Consider the following 27,297-nt stretch of genomic DNA (forward strand, 5'->3'; position numbering starts at 1 on the left):
TTGCTCTACATGAAACCTTTCTTTTGCCATGACCGTTTAAGCACCTCTTCCTTTGTTCTGTAACTGAGAAATCTGACTAGAATTGACCTGGGATGGGCGCCTGCCGGGGGTAGCGGTGCCAACGCGCGGTTGGCCCTTTCTATCTGTAGGTCTTTTGCGTCCGGTATATCAAGGTTCTCTCTAAGCAGCTTCTCCACAAATGGAATCATCAATCTGGGTTTACCTTCAGTTCCTTTGGGAACTCCATAGATCCTCAGATATTCCCTTCTTGAACGGCCTTCTTGGTCTAGTAGCTTCCACTGGAGCTGCTCTTGTAGCTTTAGCATTTCTGAGATCACTTCCCCTGCATTTTGCAGCCTCTCCTCGATTCCTACAATCCTCGCTTCGGCTTCATCTAACCTCAGATTAGTTTTTACTATTTCTCCTTTACTATCATCCAGCTGTTTGTTGTTATCTTGTCGGAACTCGCGAATCTCTCCGAGAATCAAAGACAGAGTCACCGATTCCCCCTCATTATCTCCGTCCTGGCTTGCCGTGGGGGAGCTAGGCCCGTCGCCTTGCTGCGTCTCTTTGTGCTTATCAGCCTTCTGAGTGGACTTTTTAATCTTGTTCTTAGACATCATCCTTGCCCCTTTTATTAATATAGTTATACAATATTAAGTATTTGTCTAAATTCGATTTTGGGGCAGATTACCTTCCTTTTTGTTGAGAGACCTTTTCCTTACGCCTCCATTCCCTTGATGACCCGGAAGTCCCCCCAGTAATGACATCTTTCAAGGCTCATCAGCTGTATTATTCTATCCACTACCACTTAATAGTTTCCCCGATATGCTCAATTCACTATCTGCTTCTAAGAAAGCTCCCAAATTTGAGTCTTTTCTCAAATTCCTGTTCTCTTCTCAGAACTTTGGTGTCAGAGCTGAGTACATTACTGAAGGTGTTCTCTAACTGAACAATTGTAGAGAAGTCTTTCTCTGTCTTCTGGTCACCTTATTTAATTGCGCAGTTGAATGCTCTATAGACTTTGATATATGCTCTTTATGTTAAAGGTGCATTCTTCTCAGTAACACACTTATCCTTTAACTGAGAATCAGAATCTGGTTTAATATCATTGACCTGACGCTCACGAGCTTCTAAATGCCATATCACTTGCAGTGTCACATCCATGCTAATACTTCTTCTCGACATCTTCGATGTACCACCTTCACTGGAAGTTGCAGACCATTTTCCAAACACGATGGGTGGAAAAAAAATGGAATAAATTGGCAAGGGAGCAAGAATGTTTACACACACAGGAGAGCAGAGCGTGAATTAATACATGACTGGCTGTGAGTGGCTCGGTGTATGTAAAGCGCTCTCATTGGATGATTGAGTGTTTACTGTAATGGTGCCTGCTAAACCTAAATGGTGGTTTAAGTGTTGTTTAGAATGAATTTTTGTCATTGTTTAAAAATTTCAATAAAGAATTAAATAACTATGTTGTAACGAATCCCTGCTCACTGAGTATAGTGGTATTTTACTATACATGTCTGAGTGTATAGTAAAACTAAATTAAGTAAGTCGTGCAAAAGAGACAAAAATAGTCGGGTAATATTCATGGGTTACTTCATTGTCCATTCAGAAATCTGATGACAGAGGGGTAGAAAATGTCCCTAAAACGTTGAGTACGTGTCTTCAGGCTCTTGTACCTTCTCTCTGTTAGTAGTAAGAAGATTGCATGTCTTGGGTTATGGGTGTCCTTAAAGATGGATGTCGCATTTTTAAGGCATCACCTTTTGAAGATGTCCTTGAAGCAGGGCAGGCTATTGCCCATGAAAGAACTGGTTGAGTTTGCAACTCTCCGCAGTTTTTTCTGATCCTGTGCATTGGCTCCTCCATACCAGACTATGATGCAACCTGTAAGCATGTTCTTAGCTATTTCAATACCATTCATGAACTATTTTTGCTTTCCATTAATTTCTTCCCATCTGTACAATTTCAAATTCAGCTCTATCTATTTAATTAATTGTGCTGTTTAATTTACATATTTTGTCATTGTTAATCTGAGAAACAATGTTTCCTCTGATTTGTATCTGCAAATTTCTTCATTTTGCTAAGAGTTCTGAATAAAAAATATTAATGCAAATTAGAAATACGGTATTAACTCATCAGTATTACTATTACTCCTAGGTCTACCTTTGTGGAAGGATTCTAGTACCAAATCAGTATCAGGGAATATCAACACAAGGTGAGAAAATAAATTTAATCTCTGTCAATAAGTCAAATAAAACTAAAAGGACTTTCTCCCCCTCTCCCCCTCTCCCCCTCTCCCCCTCTCCCCCTCTCCCCCTCTCCCCCTCTCCCCCTCTCCCCCTCTCCCCCCCTTCCCTCCTCTTCTATTTAACACCCTGGCCTCTTACCTCTTCTCACTGCCTATCACCTCCCCCTGGTGCCCTTTCTTCTTCCCTTTCTCCCACATTCCACTCTCTTCTCCTATCAGATTCCTTTTCCTTAAGTCCTTTACCTTTCCCACCCACCTGTCACCTATCACCTTCTTGCAAGTCCTCCTTCTTCCCGCCCCCCCCCCAACCTTTTTATTCTGGCATCATCTCCGTTCCTTGCCAGTCATGAAGATGGGTCTCAGACCAAAATTTCAACAGTTTACTCATTTCCATAGATGCTATCTGACCTGCTGGGTTCCTCCAGAATTTTGTGTGTGCATCTCTTGCAATATCAATAAGTAAAATATTATCATCAATGAACAACATAGTTATGTTTAAATATGATCAAGACGGTACGGAAGTTTGAAAATAGTTTTAAAATCTGCTAAGTAACAATCTAAATCCAGCTGGAGAGCGGAACTCCAGTGGAGCTAAAATGAATGATTTGGAGTGCTTGCAGGTAGCTTTAGTTAATTGTAAAAGAAACTCATAAACTTAAGTAAAATAAGAGTTAAGAAGTAAGAAAAAACAGCGTTTCTCTTCCTTTCCTAATTCCTCTTTGAAAGCAATGATTGAATCTGCTTGATTGATTTTCTTGAGTTAACAGACCAAATGGTCACTGCAAATTGCCCTTAAAGTTTGGGTGAGTGGTAGGAATTTGAATTGAATTGACTTTATTTCTTACATCCTTCACATACATGAGGAGTAAAAACCCTTACGTTATGTCTGTATCTGAATGTGCAATGTGTAAATTATAGTAATTTGTAATAAATAGTAGGTACAGTAAGACAGACAACAGAATAGTCAGTATAGGTTAGAAATACAATTGTGTCAGCGTGAATTAATCAGTCTGTTGTCCTGGTGGAAGAAACTGGCCTGGAGCTTGTTGGTCCTGGCTTTTATGCTGCGGTACCATTTCCCGGATGGTAGCAGCTGGAACAGTTTGTTACACACCTGCCTCCGTAGATGCCCTGAATGATGGGAAGTTCCCATCCACAGATGCGCAGGGCTGTCCGCACCACTCTCTGCAGAGTCCTGAACTTGAGGGAAGTACAGGCAGTGATACAGCCAGTCAGGATGCTCCTTAAGATTTGGGGACTCATGCCAAACTACTTTAACTGTCAGGGGTGAAAGAGGCGCTGTTGTGCTTTTTTCACCACGCAGCTGGTGTGTATAGACCACATGAGATCCTCAGTGATGCTTATGCCGAGGAACTTCAAGCCGTTCACCCTCTCAATCCATGAATGTCAATAGGGGGAAGCCTGTCTCCATTCCTCCTGTAGTCCTTTGTTTTTGTGACATTGAGGGAGAGGTTGGTTTCTTGACACCACTGTGTTAAGGTGATGACTTCTTCTCTGTAGGCTGTAGGACTGCACAAGTATGTGTGCGCTTGTTGGAGGAAGGGGTGGGTGGAATGGAGATAAAATAATCATGGGATTAGTATAAATGAGTAGTTAATTTTGGCAAAAAAACTCAGGCTACAGAGCACTGTTCCCTCCCAGCTGCGCTGGTACATGGCTGTGTAGTAACTGAAATGCTCCCACGCACATAGCCTTTGCTGCTGTAATTTTATTTTATGTAATGTTAAGATAAGGTTGAAATGTATGTTAATATAATTGTAAAATTGCCTGTAATTATGTTAATGAATATAATCCATAAATTTTCTAAATAATAAACATACCACAATCTTTACTTTGAAACATTTTAGAGCTTCAATGTATTTACATTGTCAGTGTTTCAAGTACAAACTAGTGTAAATTATAACAATAAACATAGAATGGAAGTCAGTAGCTCATTGTTAATATACTGCTGGCCTACTGAATGCTGATGCCATCGAATCAAAGCATTATACTTTTGTCATTGTGCCTGTCAGTTGCTTTGTTTACCTAGCATTCTTTGTGTTGTGAGTAGTGATTTTTCAATTTTCATTCTACTTATTCATGGTATGCATATTATAGAAAAAGCACTTAACATGCGTTGCTGTTTTCAGGTCATGTTAAAATTTCCTGCTCAGAGCAATGGTTGGTCTGCGCAGGTGTGGGGAAAAAGAACTATAGCGGGAACGTTCCTATGGAAGCCTGTTTCTCTGCTGTATGACTCCATATTCATTTTCTTTCAGCAGATGTGCACATTGTGTGTGCAGATTTCCAGTTCAGAAACAGGCAGTGAATATCAGTTTAAAGGACAGAACAGACCATTAGTTGACAGTTATGGGTGGATAGGTAGCAACGCCACTAGCATGACACTTTACAGTGCCAGCAATTGGTTCAATTGCCATTGCTGTCTGTAAGGATTTGTGGTTTCTCCCAGTGACTGCATGGGTTCCATCTAGTCGCTCCAGTTTCCTCCTACATTCCAAAGACATGTTGACTAGTAAAGGTGGTTAGTTGTGAGAATGCCGTTTGGCGCTGCAAGCTTGGTGACAGGTGTGGGCTGTCCGCAGTACATCCTCAGACTGTGTTGGTTGTTGATGCAAGCAGTGCACACTGTATGTTTCAACGGACATGAGACAAATCTATCTAATCCTATCTTATAGCAAAGTAATTGGACCTAGTAGCTACTTGAGAGGAGGTGAATGGTACTAATTAAATCTCCTGTATTTTTCAGAACGATTACTAGGTAAATGTACCTGGAGGTGATGCTGACAAATCACCTGAGCAAATTACATTTTAGAAATCTGAAAGTGATGGAAAAATTGGAACTGACCCTAATAATTCTCTTGGTCCAATAGGCAGAGCCTTTTTGATCATCAGTCAGAAATCTCACAAAACGCTGGAAGAAAGCCTGCTGTGGGAATAAAAGCACTTGCAGAGGTAAGGTGTAGGTTGCAGGTATGACTGTTATAGAAGCACAAGTGTAGTGCCTATGGAGAAATATTTTTTGAATGTACATGGTTGTGCAAGGATTTTTTAAAATCTGTAACATTTATTGTTCTCTGTTTTAACCTCTAATGGCTTTTACTGAGTTGTTTTCACACGAGCCACATTTGGGTGTCATGGTAGGGTAGCCGTTAGCACATCATTGTTACAGCTCGGGGCGTCTCGGAGTTCAGACTTCAGACCTGGCACTGCCTGTAAGAAGTTTGTATGCCCTCCCACAGTCCAAAACGTTCAGGTTAGTAGGTTAATTGGCCATGGTAAATTGTCCTGTGATTGGGTTAAGGTTTAATAGGTGGTTTGCTGGGTGGCGTGGCTCATTGGGCCAGAAGGGCCTGTTCCACACGGTATCTCTAAATAAATAAAATAATCAAGGCCAAAGCTTTATCCTGACTTGTATGTTCGTGAACAAGAGCAGTAACCCTAGCCATTGGATGTTAGAATTGTGCCGTATGGAATCAGGTCATTCAGCCTGACTCATCGATGCCAACTAGTTCAGCCCTTGGACCTTACCCTTTATGCCTGAGAGGTTCAAGCACTCGACGGGACACTTGTCAAATGCTGTCAGCAACTCAACTTCTACCACTCTCTGAGGCAGTCCAATTCCAGATACAAGTTACCGTCTGGATGAAAGATTCTCCTTTATTGTCCCATGTAAATTTCTTTCCCCTTGCCTGATGTGAGGAAGTGTTTTCCGTAGTCACCCTTATCTAAACATACATGATAAGATAAAATGTCTGGTGTGCAGAGATCATCTCTGAACGCACGTGTCGAACCTTGAAGTGGTTACCATAGCACAGGATTGTAAGAGGCTTCAGAAGTTTGTAGGCTCAGCCAGCTCCATTATGGGCACACGCCTCCCCATCATTGAGGGCATTTTCAAAAGGTGATGCCTGAAGTAGGCAGTATCTGACATTAATGACCCTCACTGTTACATATTGCCTGGAGCAAGAATGACAATGGAGTAGTATGATTAAACGGTTTACCTGAGACATGTTACTAATGGTACACGCTGGGCAACTTAAGAGTGCGGGGGCAACAAATCAAGCCCACTGAGCTGAAACAAACATGCACTCGAAAGCCTGTGCACAACAGAGGATGCCCCCTGGTCATAGAAAGTGCAATCAATTCACTATGCAATCAAATAGCCGCATGTGAATTCGCCACATTTATTTATTGATTGATTGCATTGCAGTGCAGAATAGGCCCTTCTGGCCCTTCAAGTTGTGCTGCCCAGCAAACCTCGATTTAATCCTAGCTAAATGATAAAGCAATTTACAATGACTAATTAAGCTACCAACCGGTACGTCTTTGAACTGTAGGAGGAAGCCAGAATACCCAGATGAAACCAACGCAGTTACTGGGATAACTTACAAACACTTTCTTGACACTGGCGGGAACTTTCTCGCAATCTCTGATACAAAACACTCACCATCTGGGACATGTCCTCTTCTCATTACTATCATCGGGAAAAGGTACAGGAGCCTGAAGACCCACACTTAATGTCTTAGGAACAGCTTTTTCCCCTCTGCCATCACATTTCTGAATGGTCCATGAACACCATCTCACTATTCCTCCTTTGCACTATTTATTTATTTTTGCAATCCATAGTAATTTGTTATGCCTGCACTGTATGAATGCATAAAACAAGTTTTATGACTAATATCAGTGACAATCAACCTAATTTTGATTCATTTTCCTTTCTTTCAGAAACAGCACATAGAACAAGACCTATCACATGAAGTAGCAGCTCGATTATACCTGGATGAGGGAAATGCCACAGCAGCTGTTAATGTGCCAGCCTCGGAAAGCCTGAAGGAAAATCTAAGCATTTTAACAAAAGAACAGAGAGGCGATCTTCCACAGTTTACTGAGGTGTGGTTTATACAGGGTTCAACATAGGTCTCTGTAGTTCAGTGTTTATTCTCCTTATAAACGGAGTCATCCAGTCCTTTATATATCTTTGTGAATCTTTTCTCCACCCTTCCAATTTAATGACATCCTTCCTACGGTTAGGCAACCAGAACTGTACAAAATACTCCAATTACACTCCCACCAATGTATAGCTTTAAGATTTGAGGTTGCGAGAAGAAGCAGCATAAAGATGTATTGCATCAAATTTGAGATCCTGACTAGACCACACCTTAAATATTGTGTACAGGTTTGGTCTCCCTACCTAAGAAAGGATTCCTGGAATGGCAGCTTTGTCATATGAAGAGATATCAGGTGAACTCAGCCTGTATTTGCTGAGAGGGGAGCTCATGGAAGCATATAAAATTCCTACAGAATAGATACATAGATGGGTTGGGCTGAAGGGCTTGCTTCTGTGCTGCATGACTGAAAGTCAACATACACTTTGCCTTTCTAATTCCTTGCTGAACCTGTTTATTAAATTTCAGTCATTCATGCCCAAGGACACTCGTGTGTTACCTCTGCACAGCCTACATCTTTTGTTTTCTTGCCGACTAAAACATACTCTATGTTTCTGTCTTTTGACCAAAGTGGCAGTTGCAAAGTTGTTTACCAAGTTAACCTTCACCAGAACAGAGTGACAGCAGAGTCCAAGTGAAGTAAGGAAATAAAATAGCAAATGACAGGAAGCACACTGTTAAACTTATGAACTGAATGGAAGTATTCAGCAAGCCTACCACCCAATCTGCATTTGATCTTCCCATTTGGTCAAGGAACCCTGATCATGAACAGTAAATACAGTATATTAAATCCAAAGGTGAATTGCTGCTTCATCAAAGGGCTTTGGACACTGGAGCAGGAGGTGAAATGGCAGGCCTTGCTACCCTCGTACCTTTGTGGGAAGGGAAGTAGGTTTTGAGCTGAAGTAGGAGAATACAAGAATATCGTGGAGGGGGCTGGCTGGTGGCGCAATGACATCGGCGCCGGGCCCAGGAGCGGAGGTTCCCGGGTTCGTAACCAGTCGGGTCCGCTCCCGAGTATGCTTTCAATCCGTGCCGGGTTGAGTGTCAAGATCGCAACTGGACCTCGTAAAATAAAGGGAAAAATACTGCGAAATGGCTGTGTGAGGAGTGGCGTGCCACGCAGTCTCTCTCTCTTGCTCCGCACCTTGTAAAAAGCCATGAAAAAGACATCATCACGGATGCACGCACAGATGCGCACGCACACGCACAGACTCGCATGCATGCAGGCACACGCCAAAAAAAAATTCCAGAAGGGAAAGCTCCCTGGGCAGTGTTGGTAATAAATAGGATATGAGTTTTGAAAGGGAATAGTCAGATATGACACCAGGAGAACAGAAGAAGGGAATTGACATTTTGATGTTAAAAAAGTTATCTGAAAATACAGTCACAGAACCAAGGGCCGGCAGACAGCATATAAGTTAAACCATAGGGGTAGTTTCTGAAAGACATAGGAGCAGAATTGCGCTATCTGGCCCATTTTGCTATTTGATCGTGGTTGATTATGCTGGCAAATGTTGCTTTTATTATACTTGCAGATCATGACAAGACTGAACCAGGAGGAGATTAATAATGGAACTTTGCAATACAGTCCTGCTACAGGTAGAAGAACATATTATCAGACACAATCACTACATTTGGATATTTAGAAGTGGAACTTAAAAAAAAAAAAAAATGGGGCAAGGTTTGTCGTGATGCAGAGCAAGTAGTAGAGAAGGACAGCGTATTTGTCTGCCTCATTTCTGGCAAGAAGATAAATGAGCAGAGAAAATACTCCACAGTATTGGAGAACAATTTTGACAAGACTAATATAATTTTATGGAGATAAAGAGATTGCACCCGCTGGGACCTGGAGCAACACTTCTATTCCTTTCCCCACCTCTTCATACCAGCTATCTCTCCTTTGCCTTTTAGGACAGATGAATGGTCTGGACCTGAAATGTTGACTGTCCATTACCTTCCACAGATACTGCCAGACTTGCTGGGTTCCTCCAGTGTTTTCTGATTACAGTTTTAAATTGGATGATTGGCTCATTTACAGAAAATGAGGCTTCATTCAGATCGGATAGAGCTCACATAGGATAGAGTGAGTGAATTGAAGGGCAGAGTAGATTTGATTCTGTCGCTATAAATGCAATCATTGGATCATTAGTGAAGGTATATTGCTGTGGAGGGAACATGGGGAACATGTTGATTCAGTTCATGTTATTAAAAGAATTAAGAGTGATTATGTGGACAGGAGCTTGGTACCATGTTGGATAACAATGGGTAATGGTGTTGTTGGAAGGACAGAGCAATAAGATTCATCAGCTAAGTGATAGCGACGACTTCCTGCATTGTCAAGGTTGCCTACAACCCAAATGCCCAGTCTATGTAGTGCCGCAAGCAGAGGAGAACTTGTCAGAGACAGAAATACAGACTGAGCCTGTTGGTGACCAGTACTCCAGCAGCAGGGCTCAAATTCAGCTCCGTCAACCATGATGAGCAATCAAATTCTGACAAGATGACACTTCAAGGATGTTCTTAAGGTCTCACTGGTGTGGGGGGTGGGGGGTGGAAGGAGGAATGTAGCATCCACATTGAATGATGGGAATTAAAAGGAGCCTCTGGGAAGACATCAAGCACTTTTTGAATCTCCTTGGGAACAAAGGCGAAACAAGTGAAAAATCCACCCATCCTATCCAGCCCCATGTGATGGAGTCTGCAGATCCTGTATAACATGCCTCAGTCACCCCAGACCTACTGAAATGGAGTGAAAGCAAATTATTCTGAAACTTGAAGGACTGGGTAAGACTTATAAGCCTGCAGGAATGTAAGCCTTCATGTCTGCCTGGGTCATTGTTGAAGTCTTATTCTCAGGACAGGTAGATATACTGAATGGGGGAAAAAATGTAAAATTGGGCTCTATGGATCAACCAACTACAGCAGAACACTGGTCAGTAAATTGGATAGAAATTGTTCGATGGAAGAAGTATAATGATAAATTTGCTGGGTAGAACAGAGGGGGGAGATGTACTTCTGTCACTGAAGGAGTTAGGGATTTAAGGATTCAGTTGCACAACCTCAAAAACTAGAACCACATGGAAATTCTTGTTTTCCTGACTAACAGTAAGGATAGACAGCAGCACTTTTCACCATGGTTATTCTTGACACTGCTGCCTCACAAGGCTGCATCAACATCCCCCACCTCTACTTCCTATACACCAAAGACAGTGTGCTCAGATTCTGCTGCAACTCCATTTACAAGTTTGTATAGTGGTGGGCCACACCTCAAATAATGTGTTAGAGTACAAGAAGGAAATGGAGAGCCTAGTGATATGTCAACAAAACAAAAACCTGGCCATTAATTTCAGGAAAAGGAGGTGGTGCAAATATTCCTGTTTACATCAGTGCTAGTGAGGTCAAGAGGGTTGAGTTTCAAGTTCATAGAACTAAACATTACCACTAGCTTCTCCTTGTCCAACCACTTAGGCACCACAGCCAAGAAACCTCATCAGCATCTCTATTTCCTCAGGAAGCTAAAGAAATTTGGCATGTCCTCTTTTTAACCTCACTAATTTTTATTGATGCACTATAAAAAGCAGCTTACCTGGATGTATCATTGCTTGGTATGGCAACTACTCTGCAAAGAGTTGTGGACATAACTCAGCACATCCCAGAAACAGGTTTCGCTCCATGGACTCTGCCTAAACTTCTCCCTTCCTTGGGAAAGCACTCAGCATAATTATGGACCTCACCCACCTTGGACATTCTCTCTTTTCCTTTCTCTCATCAGGCAAATGATACAAAAGCCTGAAAGTATGTCAGAATCAGAATTATTATCACCGATGTATGTTGTGAAATTTGTTGTTTTGCAGCAGCAGTACAGTGCAATACATAAAATTACTACAGAACTACAGTACGGTCTTGGGCACCGTAGCTATATAGATGTGCCTACGCCTTTTGCACAGTACTGTACTTAGAAACTTCTTACCTGTATTTAACAGAGCTCTTAATCATTTTTGGATGAAATTTTACCTATTAAGAAATTGTCTCAGCTTAGAGTATTTGATGACTTCTTGCTATCAGTTGCCGATAATGATGTCCATACAACACAGGAGTAAAATGAGGCCCATTTGAGTTTGCTCCGTGCTTTTGTTCCACACTGTCATAAACTGGGGATTGGTGCAACCTGTGATCATCACTGAACACTTGCATAATATTTGAAGCATGTTGGGCTGAGATCAACAATGTGATGTCAGTTATAGTGCCTCTGCTGGACGCTGAATCCTTGTATATAATATCAGCTAGTCTGTTTACAACACTTAGGATAATGGAAACAGCATCACTGGTGGTTCTTCACTGTTCCCAGCTTTTCATACAGATCAGATGAGAGCTGCTGCATGCTGCAATATCTGCCCTCTTGATCATTCTGCACTTTTCATTGACTCTGCATCGTGGGCTTATAGAAGGAGGATCACACACCTATCAGTGTGCTCCCTCCTCTCCCCCTCTCGTATCCATGGCAGCATCAGAGAGCTCCTTTTAAAATCAGTGATCAGAATGGCAACAATGTAGTGACTGCTTTTTTTTAATGTACAGATTCCCTTTTGGCAGCTGATTTCAGGTGTAGTCTTGAAGCTATTTCTATCCACATTGAGAGAAACAACATGGAAATGCTCCCTTTGGTCCATCAAGGCTAGACTGACCATCAATGACATATTTTTGCACTTGCTCTACACTTGCCAGAGCTAAGGTCCAGAGGCCTTGGCTATCACCCTAGGAGCAGTTTACAGGGAACAATTAACCAATCAACAGTCAACCTATCAACACGTTTTTGGGATGTGACCTTTAGACCTTTCACACATTTTTATAGAATTCTATTTGGGTATCAGTACTAAATATGGCAGTTGATTAGCCCATCATTGGAATGTAAAATCCAATTTATAAATAATCAAGTTTTTTTTTCTAGAAAATGCAACTATGTGTGATTGCTAAATATGTAAATGAGCATGTGGCGACCAAAGTGAAGTTATGCAAAATGTAGTTATTGGTTAGGGTCCTGTTGAACTACTTTGCAACATGATTTGCTCTCCAGGCAGCTGATCCATCTACGTTCAGAAACTAGTCTTTCTTCAGTTTTGCGTTTTGCCTGCAGTTTTAGTAATTTTAGGTTTCCTGTTGCAGAAAATGGTGGAGGAGGTGAGGAAGGCTCTTGACTATGGAGAACCTGATGAAGTGCTCAGCACTGGATTTAAACTGAAGATAACACGGAAAGATATCAGCACTCTCTGTAACTACAACTGGCTCAATGATGAGGTACAAGGCCCTTTTACCTAATATTATGCCTTTTTTGTTTCAGAATATTTTCTCACTGGTTTTCTATACATCCCTACCTTCTACTTATTTCCATCTTTTGAACGTACTGATTTGTTTGAGTGTGTGCTTCCATCTGCCCTCTAGCTCTTTATCTGAGGTAGTTTCGCTGTGCAACTGAAATAAAAGATATTATTTTCCCCAATTTCCCAGTGGGATGTGAGGTATTGCTTGGAACGTAGGTTCCCCCTGACTCATCACATGCCCAGAGTAGTCACACTTAGACGGTCAACAAAGCTTGCTGCCTGCACCCATCGTGTTCCCCCTCCCTCACTTTCCAGTTTTAGATGGTTCCTTCTACTCTTAGCTATATTACTTTTACTATTCAGTGGTGAGTTGAAACCATCTGGTTTTGTTTTACCATTCACTATTAAAATACTGTTAACTTGTTAAAGATGTAATTTGTTTTTAGGTTTCATTATAGCAAATGGTTATAGTTTCAGGCACAAAACTGTAGGAATCAGGAGAAACAAAAGTGAGAGTTGAGATTGGAGTGGACTGGGGAGTGGGGTAGTAGAAGTCTTTCAAGTTCTAGGATAATATGTGCATGCCAGTGATGTACAGATTGAGAAGCAGTGAGGATAAATTTGAAGATAATGCAAAAGCAGGAGGAATGGTTAATTATTTAGATCCAAGAAATAGGAGGACCAAAAAGTGGCAAATGAAACTTGGTGTAACTGTGAGATAGAGCTACAAAAGACTGCAGAAGCTGAAACCTGAAGTAATAAATAATCTGCTGGAGGAATAATCAACGGTCAAGTTTTGCAGGACTGATGCTGTGTTTCAACCCAAAAAGTTCAGCTAGTGTACACTGAAATATTATTCTGCCTAGTCCCATTGACCTGCACCCAGACCATAGCCCTCTGTATCCTTCCCATTCATGTATTTATCCAAACATTTGTTAAATATTGAAATTGAACCTGCATCCACCAGTTCCGTGGCAGCTTGTCCCACACCCTCACCAACCTTTGAGTGGAAAAGTTTCCCCTCATGTTCCCCATAAACTTTTTACCTTTCATCTTTAACCTATGCCTCTAGTTCTAGTCTCACCCAATCTCTGTGGGAAAAGTTGGCTTGCATTTATGCATTTACGCAAAATACCCATTATAATTTTATGTACTTCTATCAAATCTTCCCTCATTCTCCTATTACCAGGGAATAAAGTCCTAACTTGTTCAACTTTTCCCTATATCTCAGGTCCTCAATTTCCAGCAACATCTTTGTAAATTTTCTCTGTACTCTTTCAATTTCATTGTTATCTTTCCTGTAGGTAGGTGTCCGAAACTGCACACGATATTCAAAATGTGGCCTCCAAATTAGAATGGGATTGGTCTTGTGCTGTGAATTGCAATAGGTCTTGAAGAGAAAAACGGTGGGGGGAGTTATGGATGCAGGTTGATCGTCCATTGATTTCAACAATGACGATTGCGTTTGTGCAGCTCATTTGGTTTGTGTTTGGAGGTAACAGTAGAGGCCAATTCTTGAACGGGGAAGGGACCTTGATCTCCACCCATGTACTGCCTCCCATCCTACCCACAAAGCTTACGTTTTGCAGGTCCCTGGTGATTGTTTCTGCACTAGGAATCCAGGAGCTAAAGGTGAGAGTTTAAATCGCACAACTGTTCCTAGAGAAAGTAGCCACTGTTCCTAGAGATCACAAATCAACCAGAATATCATAAAAGTGCCTGCTTCACTCAAGTCCTTTCAGGAAGGAAATATTTATTTGGTCTTCAACGGCAATTGGCATCAGGAATCGTGTTTAAAATGCAGGTTTCCCCAGTATTGCATTACTCTTCATATCCCCAAAGTATTTTCTTTGCACCAGTGTTCAGCTGCACCCTATCTACCCTCTCATGCCCTTGGCCACTTTCATGCATGCTTTGTTTTGTTAGTTACCCAGGTTTTATGGTCTGTCAGTAAAGATTTGTACATCATTGAACAATCCTGTCAATGATATTGCCTTCAGATTGTCCAAGAGCAAGGCCAAATAGAGATTAACTGTATTGCCACAAGTAGTGAGTGCCTTTAGGAAAGCTTTAGAAATCTTCACTTTTAACAAACTACAATTTTAAAACTCAGTGTATATCACAAAGGACATTAATTTCTCTCACTATGGAAAACCTTATTTGGGGAGATCGAGAAAGTAGAGGATCCATTCTTTCCTGTTCATTAGCTCAACAAAACTTTAACTATTTCGTCTGAGAATTTGAGGTCTCTAGTTCAGACTGTCTTGCATTTTCAGTGTCACATTTTTTTCATCTCCCACCAAGAGTCTAGGGAAACAGCCCTCGGCCCCGCCAAACTGGGTAATAGTTTGTGTGGATGCTGTGTGATGTACCCCACCCTGCCCAAATAACAGACAATACACCAGATATGATTAATTGATTTACAGTTTATAGATATTACTGAAACGATATAATTAATAGAGAATAAAATATAAAAGGAAAATGAAAGGCGCCACACTTATCAAAGTTCAATCTCTTCGTGCACAAACGGTTGGAGCTCAGGACCCTTCTTCACCCTGCGACCCTTCGGACCACCTCGACCGGCCGCCTGGGACCAACAATGATGGTCGACCAGACGCTCCACACGAGTCCGTTTCCATCTCCTCTCCTCACCGAAAGCTCTGCTTCAGGTCCAACCCCGTTGGCGGACTAACAGCACCTGGTCCATCCTCTGTCTCTCTCTCCCGCTTTCTGCCCCAAAACCCCGCGCATACAATATCTTCAGATACACCAAAAACATAACAACTATCCAAATTGGTTCGTAACATCTTTTTATCACAGTCTAACCCAAAACAAGCTGCTAGCGGGAAGGACTTTCTCAGCATTTAACATTACAAAGAAGCATTCCCAAGTATAACATAACAAAGAAGCTATTTTAATTAGCCTACACAGTAACATAAAAGACGAAACCCCCTTACATTTAAATGCAGGCAGCATATGAAATGAGGTAGATTATTTTGTAGCACCCTGGAGATTAGCAGGTATGACCGAGTTGTGACTGAAAGACGATTGTAGTTGGGAGTTTAATATCCAAGGATACACAATCTATTGAAAGGACAGGCAGGTAGAGGAGGAGGAGTGACTCTGCTGGTTAAAAAAATAAAATCAGATCTTTACAAAGAGGTGAGATAGGGTCAGAAGATGCAGAATCTTTGTGGGTAGAGTTAAGAAACTCTGGAGGGTACGAATTCCCTGATGGGAGTTATTTACAGGCCTCCAAACAGTAGCCAAAATGTGGTCTACAAATTACAGCGGGAGAAAGAAAAAGCATGTCAAAAAGGCAATTTTACATTAATTATGGGGGATTTCAATATGCAGATAGATTGTGAAAATCAAGTTGATGCAAGATCATGAGAGAGAGTTTGTTGAATGCCTCTGAGATGGCTTTTTGGAGCAGCTTTTGGTTGTGCTCACTTGGGGATCAGCAATTCTGGATTGGGTGTTGTGTAATGAACTGGATATGATTAGGGAGCTTAAGGTAAAGGAGCCCTGAGAAAACAGTGATCATAATATGATAGCATTCGCCCTACAACTTGAGAGGGAGAAACTGTAGTCAGATGTATCAGTATTACCGTGGAGTATTACAATCATAATAATGAGAGAGGAGCTGGCCAAAGTTAATTAGAAGGGGACACCAGCAGGGATGACGGAAGAGCAGCAATAGCTGGAGTTTCTGGGATCAATTCGGAAGGCACAGGATAGATACATTTCAAAGAAGATGTATTCTAAAGACAGGATGATGCAACCATGGCCAACAGGGGAAGTGAAAGCCAACATAAAAACAAAAAGGAGTGCAAAGATTAGTGGGAAGTTAGAGGATTGGGACATTTTTTAATACCTACAGAAGGCAACCAGAAAAAAACACAAGGGGGAGAAAGATGAAATATGGTTAGCTAACCAATAATATCGAAAATGATACCAGAAGTTTTTTTCAGGTATATAAAGAGCAAAATAAAGGAGAGAGTGGATATTGGACTGCTGGACATTGATGCTGGAGAGATAAGAACAGGGGACAAGACAATGGCAGTGAACTGAATAAGTATTTTGCATCAGTCTTTGATGTGGAAGACACTTGTAGTATGTGGGAAATTCAAGAGTTTCAAGGGGAAGAAGTGAGTGTAGTTGCTAATACTACAGAGGTGATGCTAGGGAAGCTGAAAGGTCTGAAGGTAGATAAGTTACCTGGACCTGATGGACTACACTCCAGGGTTTTACAAGAGGTAGCTGAAGAGATTGTGGAGGCATGAGTAATGGTTTTTCAAGAATCACTAGATGCTAGCATGGTTCCAGAGGACTGGAAAATTGCAAATGTCACTCCACTCTTCAAGAAGGGAGGGAGGCAGAAGAAAGGAAATTTAGGCCAGACCTCAGTGGTTGGGAAGATGTTGGAGTCGATTGTTAAGGATGAGGTCTCAGGGTACTTGGAGGCACATGATAAAATAGGCCACAGTCAGCATGGTTTCCTTTAGGGAAAATCTTGCCTGACAGATCCATGGAATTCTTTAAAGAAATAACAAGCAGGATAGACAAAGGAGAATCGGTTGATGTTGTGTACTTGGATTTTCAGAAAGCGTTTAACAAGGTGCCACACATGAGGCTGATAAACCAACTCGGAGCCCAGGGTATTACAGGAAAGATACTAGCATGAATAGAGCATTGGCTGATTGGCAGGAGGCAAATTGTGGGAATAAAGGGATCCTTTTCGGAGTGGCAGCCAGTGACGAGTGGTGGTCCACAGGGGTATGTGTTGGGACCACTTCTTTTTGTGTTTAATGTCAACAATTTGGATGATGAAATTGATTTTGTGGCCAAGTTTGCAAACAATATGAAGATGGGTAGAGGAAGCAGAGAGGCTGCAAAATGACTTGGATTAGGAGAATAGGCAAACAAGGAGCAGATGGAATACAGTGGCAGGAAGTGTATGGTCATGTGTAGACTATTTTCTAAATGGAAAGAAAATTCCAAAATCCAAGGTGCAAAGGGATTTGTGAGTCCTCATGCAGAGTCCCTAAAGGTTAACTTGCAGGTTGAATTGCTGGTGAGGAAGGCAAATGCAATGCTAGCGTTTATTTCAAGAGGACGAGAATATAAAAGCAAGGTCGTAATGTTTAGGCTGTATAAGGCACTGGTGAGGCCGAACTTGGAGTATCGTGAGCAGTTTAGGGCCCCTTATTTAAGAAAGGATGTACTGACATTTATGAGACTGGAATCATACCAGAACAGATGAAAAAGCAGTATTTATCACTCTTCCTAAGAAACCTGGAGCAATAGAATGTGAATTACATAGGACCATAAGTTTATTGAGTCATATCACCAAGATATTTCTAAGAATTTTGATGAAAAGAGCTAAAGGTAAGATACAAGCTGAAATAGGTAAAGAACAATGTGGTTTTGTGAAAGACAAAGGGAAAGAAATGTAATATTAATGTTAAGGATACTATCAGAACGAGCTATTCAAGTGCAAAAAGATTTGTTTGGTTGTTTTATTGACTACACAAAAACATTTGATAAAGTGAAGCACAATAAGTTATTTGAAATATTACAGAAAACTCTAGATCTAGATTCGAAAGACCTCCGCCTAATCAGAAATCTGTATTGGGAACAACTGCCGCTGTAAGGATAGATGGAGAAGTGAGTCAGTTTACGAAAATCAAGAGAGGCGTTAGACAAGGATGTGTTTTCTCCCCTGATTTATTTAATGTGTACAGTGAAACAATATTACAAAAAATAAGAGACATCTTGGGAATCAGAGTTGGCAGTGAAAACATCAATAATTTCAGATATGCAGATCACACTGTGTTAATTGCAAGTACGGAGGAAGAACTACAAAACTTAATTGATATAATTGTTGAAAATGCAAAAATGGGTCTATCTATCAATTGCAAAAAGACAGAATGTATGGTGATATCCAAAAAGGAGAATCCTATCTACAGGCTGAGAATAAACGGGGAAGACATAAAACAAGTACAGAACTTTTGCTACTTAGGAAGCTGGGTGACATCAGATGGCAGGTGCGACGTGGACATCAAAAGAAGAATAGGGATGGCAAAAGACACCCTTACGAGAATGAAGAGTATACTGACCAATACTAAACTAGGCATACAACAGGAATTCTGCAGATGCTGGAAATTCAAGCAACACACATAAAAGTTGCTGGTGAACGCAGCAGGCCAGGCAGCATCTCTAGGAAGAGGTGCAGTCGACGTTTCAGGCCGAGACCCTTCGTCAGGACAAAGGGTCCTGACGAAGGGTCTCGGCCTGAAACGTCGACTGCACCTCTTCCTAGAGATGCTGCCTGGCCTGCTGCGTTCACCAGCAACTTTTATGTGTGTTGACTAAACTAGGCATGACAACCCGCCTCAGAGTACTGAAATGTTATGTTTATCCAGTTATGTTATATGGCTCAGAATGTTGGACAATATGTAGTAACATGAGGAAATGAAATGTAGCAGCAGAGATGTGGTTTTTGAGGAGGATGCAAAGAATATGATGGACGAAACAAATATCTAACGAGGATGCCATGAACAGAGCAAACACAAAAAGAGAAATAATGCATGAGATCATGAAAAGGCAACATAACTTCATTGGTCATGTGATTAGGAAAGAGGAGTTAGAATGCACGGTAATTATGGGGAAGATTGAAGGCAAGAAAGCAAGAGGAAGACAGACAAATGATGATGGAGACAGCAGCCAGAGAACTGGAAATGAATACCAATGAATTAATCCACCTGACCTGAAACAGGAGTGTGTGGGCCATGGCAGTCAAAGCTCAAACTGGCCATGGCACCTGATGATGATGATGATGATGATGTACTGACGTTGGAGAAGGTTCAGAGGAGGTTCACGAGATTGATTCTGGGAATGAAACGGTTACCATATGAGCAGCGATTGATGGCACTGGGCCAGTACTCGCTGGAATTTAGAAATATGAAGGAGGATCTCATTGAAACTTATTGAATGTTGAAAGGCCTAGATAGAATGGAAGTGATAAGGATGTTTCCTATATTAGGGACATCTGGGACCAGAAGGCATAGCCTCGGAATACAAGAATGTCCATTTAGAATAGAGATGAGGAATTTCTTTAACCAGAGGATGATGACTCTGTGAGATCCGTTACCACATACGGATGTGGAGACCAGGTTGCTAGGTACATTTAAGGTGGAGGTTGATGTGTTCTTGATTAGACAGGGCATGAAAGGTTATAGGGAGAAGGCAGGAAAATGAGGTCGACAGGGAAATGGATCAGCCAAATGGCCCAATTCTGCTCCTTAGTCTTAAGGTCTTATCTGCTGTGTAAACACACATCCCTTCTATAAGAGGCAGTCGGGTGGCTTTCAGTCGCTATGTAACTTGATTTACAACCCCCCCCCTCCATCCAACTGGCTGATGAACCATCGGTAGAAAGCCTGATCTGTGACCTCAGTCAGCAGTCCATTGTACCAGGTGAGACATTGTATTAAAGCTGATCCTGATCTCTGTTGTGTTTCATTTATGTACACATATTTACGTAAGCTGAGATGCACTGTATTGTTGGTCTTAGTCTTGGAGGGCTATGAAATGGACAGCTGGAAGACTGACAATTATACAGTTGCTTTATTCTGCCCAGCAAGTCCACCTTCCAAACGACCTTGATAAGGTAATTGTCAAGATGTTTCTGCTAGAGAGTTTGAGCATGGGGATGAGATTAGGGGGCAGTCATTTAAAACTGTCCTTAAGGTTCCTTGAGATTGTCATAGCCGCGGTGAATAGTGGGGATGAGTTCGCACTACCTATTAAATACTCCCAATGGCAGTGTCTGAAATAGCTTCTGACGACCAACTTCAGCTCCTTGCCTTCATGTGTGACTTAGTTACTAAGCTCGGCGGAACCATTTCTACTGACAGAAGAAGGGGCAAGGGTGGGTTACTGGCCCCTTAAAACCAGTTGCTTTGGACAGATGGGGCTTATCAGCCATGGTTGGCAGCTCATCTAGAAGAAGGAAAACTCTGATTTCAAACTTATATTGCCTTGCGGCTATACCCACCCACTGGGAAGGCTTTGGGAGTAAACGCCAAGGAAAAATCTGGAACTGGAGTCCCTAAGGCAGTGCTACATTGAGTTCAACATTGACCGGCAATTCCTATGATGCCAGTGGTGTCAAACTGTATCAGTCTTTGCTGTTCCTTTGAATTCTTCAGCTGCATGGAGCGAGGGAACCTGCTGCATGGACAACAGCTTGCTCTCTATACCGTACTGCCTTGGCTGGCGTAGATAGCTAGGACACAGCATCCATGGTCGACCCTAATCAACAAAAGGCAAGCTTCCTTTAAAAGAGCTATGCAGGAATTTTTACTAGCAGAGAATGCAAATCTCTGGAACACTCTACTGCAGAGGGTTATGGAGGCTAGATCATTGGGTGTATACAGAGGGCAGTCAAATAAGTTTTGAAAGAAAAGAGTGCCTGATGATTTTGAGAGGCTGGAACAGAAGAGGAGAAGAGGCCTGGGACAGATCAGCCATGAATGGCAGGTTAAGCTTGACTAACTAAAGTTCAAAGTAAATTTGTTATCAAAGTACATGTCTAACAACTGAGAGATCCGCTCCGCCCCCGTCTCGCACGTCTCCGCCCCTCTTGGGGTGGACACTATCCCAAGTGCCAGGCGGAGCCTGCCAGAGCTAGAACATTTATTCGCAGATCCTACCTCCGAATCAGACCACTCTTTCCTCTCTCTCCCAACCGCATGGACAGCCCCGAGTGCCACCTCCAACTTGTCAACGCCAGCCCGAACTCGAACAAAGACCGCACCCACAACACATACGGCAATCACTAGCAAATAACCCACAGAGACACACATTACAGATTTAAACAGGGCACCCACACAGCATACCAGTAGATCCAATCCCGGACAAAGCCCACACAATGTAGCCCCCCCCCCGGCCACCCTCAGGGTCGCTCTCCTGCCTTCTCCCCCAAAACCCCGTGCATACAGTATCTTCAAATACACCAAAAACATAACAACTATCGCAATTGGTTAATAACACATTTCTTATCACACTCTAAACCAAAACAAGCTGCTAGCGCAAACTTTCTCAGCGTTTAACACAACAAAGCCGCATTACCCAAATTAACATAACAAAGACGCCATTTTAATTACCCTCCGCAGTAACATAAAAGTCGTAACCCCCTTACACTCTCCCCCCACCAAATAAAGTCATGTCCTCATGACTTCTAAATAACTCGCCAACCAGTCCTGCAGACACACAACAGACACATACACAGATACACGCAGTGACAGTGCTCGGTTGAGGGAGAGCGACAGGGATTGGTTGAAAGTTTGAGTAGGCGGGCTGGTGATGGTGTTAAAGCTGTCAGGTTCACTTACACCGTAGTGACAGCTGTCAGTTATTTGAAAGGGGGATCATTTCAGGGGATCAGCTCCTCCTTCAGTGTTCAGCTGATTAGAGAGGTGTCGGGAAACTTAGTGGAGGCCCAGTGGGGGAACGGCTTGGGGTCTCTGGGGAAGCACGTTCCCAGCAATGTACCGATGAACTTCCAAAAGGAAAAGACCCTATTCCTGAAGGCTTAGAGGGACCACGCCCCAGGGTGTCGCTATGGATAGAGGGAAGCGATGCTAAAGCTATCCTCGACCCCGGGGCACAGGTCAAGTTGTTGTACAGTTCGTTTTACAACCAGTGTCTGAAGCATTTACCCTTGACAACCGCAAGGGCACCGGAGACTTTGGGTACTAGGTGGCAGTAGTTATCCAGAAGACGATGATTGGTTCATGGAGGCATTTTCTGGGCACCCAGCGTGTCGAGTTGCTTCTGAGGACGTGTGTAGCAGCCTTGAGCCAGTACCCAATTTAAGCGAGACCCAGCGGTGGTACGGCCTGGGGAAAGTAGCTGAGTGTGAGACCCTCTTCATAGATGCTCCGAACTACCACGAGGGAGGGGAGTTGACTGCTGAAGACACCTCAGTGAGAGAGAGGTTGCGGCAACTGGACCCTAGCGGCGTGGAAGATGAAGGCAGCGTGTGTGCGGATTATGCGACGTGGCTTAATGTGCTGCATCTGAGGGGTGGATGTTGCCAGATCCTGAGGAGTGCGGCTGTTGAGCCGAAGACGGTCGTTATTAGTTCCCTAGGATTCTTCCGAGCCGAAAAGATGCCCAAGGGCATATCCGGAGCCCCTGCATCCTTCCCGCAGGGCATGAGGAAGACCATAGGGGAAGTGAAGGTGTGTGGAGTTTTGATGTATGTGGATGACCGCCTAGAGCTTGGATTCACCTGGGGGGACCACAAAGCGAGGCGAGTGGCTGAGCCCGGGCGACAGAAGCGAAGTGCCAAATGTGGAGGAGTTTTTGGCCGGAGGACTTTGGTGCAATGTGAGAAAAATGTCCCGACATACCAGTTGAACTTCCTGGTGTTGGGACAGATGGTGGTGGACCAGGGGATGGAAACCCAGGTCGTCAATCTGAGTTGTGGCAGGATCGGGAAGGAGGAGAGGTGGGGCCCCGGACACGGGACAGGGGGCTCCTAGCTGTAGTGGTGGCGTAAGTGAGAGAGGAGTTGGCAAGCAGGCCCGAGGTATCCCTAGTAGTGTCTGAGCCTTTTGGGTTTAGGTGAGGGGGTACGAAGGTCTAGGAGGGTTAAGAAGCTCCCAGATAGGTTGGCCTATGTAGCGCCCATGGGACGGTAATATTAAACAGCAGCTACCGATCGGGGGAATGAGGAATAAGGTCCATTGTTTGGGGAGCACTGTCACTGTGTGTATCTGTGTATGTGTGTGTTGTGTGTCTGCTGGACTGGTTGGCGAGTTATTTAGAAGTCATGAGGGCATGACTTTATTTGGTGGGGGAAGAGTGTAAGGGGGTTTCAACTTTTATGTTACTGTGGAGGCTAATTAAAATGGCTTCTTTGTTATGTTAGTTTGGGGAATGCGGCTTTGTTGTGTTAAACACTGAGAAAGTTTGCGCTAGCAGCTTGTTTTGGTTTAGAGTGTGATAAGAAATGTTTTATTAACTAATTGGGATAGTTATTATGTTTTATTTGAAGATACTGTATGTGCGGGGTTTTGGGGGAGAAGTCGGGAGAGCGACCCTGAGGGTGGCCGGGGGTCTACACATGTATATCATTATATATTACATTGAGATTAATTTTCTTGCAGGTATTTAAAGGAAATTAAAGAAATACAATAGAATTTATGAAAAATCACATGTAACAAAGACCAATGTGCAAAAGAAGACAAATCATGCAAATAAAAAAGTAAATATAGGCTGTGGAGTTAGCATGGATAACTTCACTCACGTCAACACTGAACTGTTTCAGGAACTACTGTTCCTGAACCTGGTAGTGGAGAATCTTGTACTTCATGACTGGTCGTTGCAAGAAGAGGGCATGTCTGGATGTTGGAGATCTTTGATGATAGATGTTGCTTCCTTGTGGCAATGTTCCTTTTAAATACAGTCAATGGTGCGAAGGGTTTTGCCTGTGATGGACTGGCCTCTATCCATCACTTTTCTGTTCCTGAGCATTGGTGTTTCCATAGCAGGTGACAGATGAGATTATGAACCATCTTCTGTTGATGTTTTGCAGGTGATTAACTTCTACATGTGTTTAATTATGGAAAGAAGTAAAGAAGCTTATTTTCCTGGAGTTTATGCATTTAATACGTTTTTCTATCTGAAACTGCACACTGGAGGCTACCAGACTGTAAAGCAATGGACAAAAGGAGTGGATTTATTTGAAAAGGACCTTATATTGGTACCAGTACATTTAGGAGCACATTGGTGTTTGACGGTAAGCAAGCATTTCCTTCAGTAATGTTTCAGTGCAGGCTCATCTGCATGAGAATCTCTGAAATATTAGGAGATTGGGCGGGGGGGTAACTTTTCAAATGATTATAAATAAGGGGCATGATAGATAGAGTGGATACTCCCAGGACAGAGAACCGAAAACTAGAGGCCACAGGTTTAAGGGGAGATTGGAGAAATTAAAAGGATCTTTTTTCACACAAGGGATGGTAACTATCTGGAACATGTTTCCAAAGGAGCTGATGGATTCATAGTGTTATACAGCAGGAAAACAAATCCTCAGCCCAACTGGTCTATGTTGACTAAGATGTCCCATCCAAGTGAGTCCATCTGCCAGCATTCGTCTAATAACCTTCTAAATCTTTCCATGTATCTGTCCAAATGTCTTTAAAAAGTGTTGGACTAGGGTATTAAGGTGTCAGGCCACAGGAAACTCAGGGTCACCCTTGCAGACTGAATTGGGCTGTTCAACAAAGAGATCAATGTAGATGAGACCATTTTGTGAGCAGTATGTACAGTACACTGAATTGCAAGAAGTGCATAAGAATCACTGTTTCCTTGGATGGTGGGAAAAGAAGGGAGAAATGGCTCTCCCTTTTAACTCTGATTTGTAAAGCTAAAATGTACGTTGTGGTCTGCCACTTAGATCAAGCAAATTCTTTTCACATAATAATATGGCATTTGCCTTGGACCACGACAGTAAGATGATAAAAATATCTCACCGAACAGATTATTTCTTCTTGTATTGCATGTGGATATTGTTTTTATGACTAAACTATGCCATGGAACAAGGGTACATTTTTTAATGTGCAAGATTTTGTTCAGATCATTTTTTTCGATACATGGGGAATAGGGTACAATGTAAATTATACTTGCAGGAAAATATATGGATACGAACAGGAAGCTGTACAAATTTTAGGCATCATAATCCATTTTACCACTGTACACCTTCACCTAAAGTCAGAAAAATTGGCCAGGTAATTGAGGCAGGATGTGTTTTTGATCTTGGTGACTGAAAGCTGGAGCACTGAGTTGGTAATATGAAATATAGTGTAAAGTTAAAATCAGAAATGTTTATTAAACAGGTTGCAGATTTAAGGAAAAAGATAATCCTTCACCTTGATTCCATGGGTCAGTGGAATGACAATGTGTGCTGGACACTGTTGTAAGTATCCCCATGAACATTTTGTTCTATTTCCTTCAGTCAAATCAGATTTCAGGTTCTGGAGAGCATGTTGAAATACATCTAGGAAGTTATGCTGTAAATAAAAATATGCAAATGATGGTTGGGAATAAATGAACGGTACTGAAATAGTTTAGGTTCTGAGAAAAGGAATCCCGGTAGAAAATAGAACATAGAACGGTCCGGTACAGACTATAATTGATTGACCCTTCCTCTTGCACTTCAAATATTGTTGAACCTTTTTCCGACTTGGCTGCTTCACTGCAGAAACCCTCACCTTAGCCACCTCTAAGTGTGATTATTACAACATACTCCACCCCCCCCCCCAACCCGTCCTGTCACCTGAACATCTGAGTCCTTCTGGGCCAGCTTCCACCTCCCCTTGCCCTGTGCACATTGAGGCTACAGTTCTTGGCATCAGACCCCTCACAGTTTTACACCACCCCTGCACAGACTGGTTTCACACCAGCCAATACCCTTTAGCCCATGATATCTGTGCCTGTGCATGATGCCAGATTAAACTAATCTCTCCAGTTTGCACATGGTCCCTATCTCTCCTTCCCTGCTTATCCAAGTGCATACCTAAAACTCTCTTGAACACCACTATTAAATCTACTTCCGTTAACCATCCCTGGCAGTGAGTTCCAAGACTTTTCCCCCTCTCACATTAAAACTAACTTCTCTAACAGTAGGTATTTCTATCCTGGGAGAGAAGGATTCTGACTGTCTACTGGATATGCACCTCACATAATTTTATAAACATATATAAGATTATCCCTCAGCCTCCAGTGCTTCAGAGAATACAATCCAACTTTGTCCAACCTCTCCTTATAGCTAATACTCTCTAATCCAGGCATTATCTTGTAAACCTCCTCTGCATTTCCAAAGCCTCCACATTCTCTTTATATTGGGGCAACCAGAACTATGTGGCCTAACCAAGTTTTATACAGTTGTAATGTGACTTCCTGACTCTTGTATTCTATGCCCCTAGCAATGAAGGCAAGCTTTTAATAAGAGGCTTGTAGATCTTGATAAGTGCAGAGCAATACCAAAACTGAGGTGCATTCACATGATAATAATAAATGGATGGGCTATTCAGTTTGTCCACAAAATCTTGCTCCCAGTACAAAATCATTATTTGGTCATTGAATGATTCTTGATCCCAAAGCCTATTTCATGTAGTGATAGCAACAGTGTCAACTCAGTTGGTTTAAGTGGAATGTAACTAACAGCACAAAACAGGGAAACTCTGATTCAGTATCCAGCCTGTGCAGAGTTAACCTGAAGTATGATTAGTCTCGGTGCACTCTGAGCTGCAGGCTGGTAAGTCAGAGTTCTGATTCCTGGTGATTGCCCAGCAGCATCTGTTACAGATACAGGTCCTCGTGAGGTTGCAAGAGGGTTCTGTCCTTCTGAATTGTTTGCAACTGAGAAATGCAGCCACAACAGAAGATGCCTGCAGCAGCCCCGCAGCAGTTGACAAATTCATCCTGCCAGTCTCCAACTCGCTTGTTCATTCAGATTCAGATTTATTTATCACATGTACATGTGAAGTGCGTTGTTTGAGTTACCAACACACCTAAGGCTGTGCTGGGGACACACGTTCCAGCACCAACATAGTGTGCCTACAATGCCTGGCAGAACACACAAGCAACAAAACAACAACAGCAACACAAGTCCTTTCCTCATTTCCACCCTCCCTCCCTCTTACCCACCCACACACAGTGACAATTCTCC

The 27,297-nt window shown here is 42.5% G+C and overlaps 1 protein-coding gene across 2 annotated transcripts in view; it reads left to right on the forward strand.

Moving 5' to 3' along the window:
* Window positions 1-27,297, forward strand: part of LOC140199331 (sentrin-specific protease 2-like) — an 86,044-nt gene that overhangs the window by 47,729 nt on the left and 11,018 nt on the right. For both annotated transcript variants that reach the window (XM_072261187.1, XM_072261188.1), the window contains 6 exons: window positions 2,170-2,227; window positions 5,152-5,233; window positions 7,007-7,171; window positions 12,394-12,525; window positions 24,160-24,363; window positions 25,463-25,542. In XM_072261187.1, the coding sequence (XP_072117288.1) occupies window positions 2,170-2,227; window positions 5,152-5,233; window positions 7,007-7,171; window positions 12,394-12,525; window positions 24,160-24,363; window positions 25,463-25,542 (721 nt within the window). The remainder of the gene's footprint in view (window positions 1-2,169; window positions 2,228-5,151; window positions 5,234-7,006; window positions 7,172-12,393; window positions 12,526-24,159; window positions 24,364-25,462; window positions 25,543-27,297) is intronic.

Source organism: Mobula birostris, chromosome 6 (assembly GCF_030028105.1).
Source record: "Mobula birostris isolate sMobBir1 chromosome 6, sMobBir1.hap1, whole genome shotgun sequence".
Lineage (NCBI taxonomy): Eukaryota > Metazoa > Chordata > Chondrichthyes > Myliobatiformes > Myliobatidae > Mobula > Mobula birostris.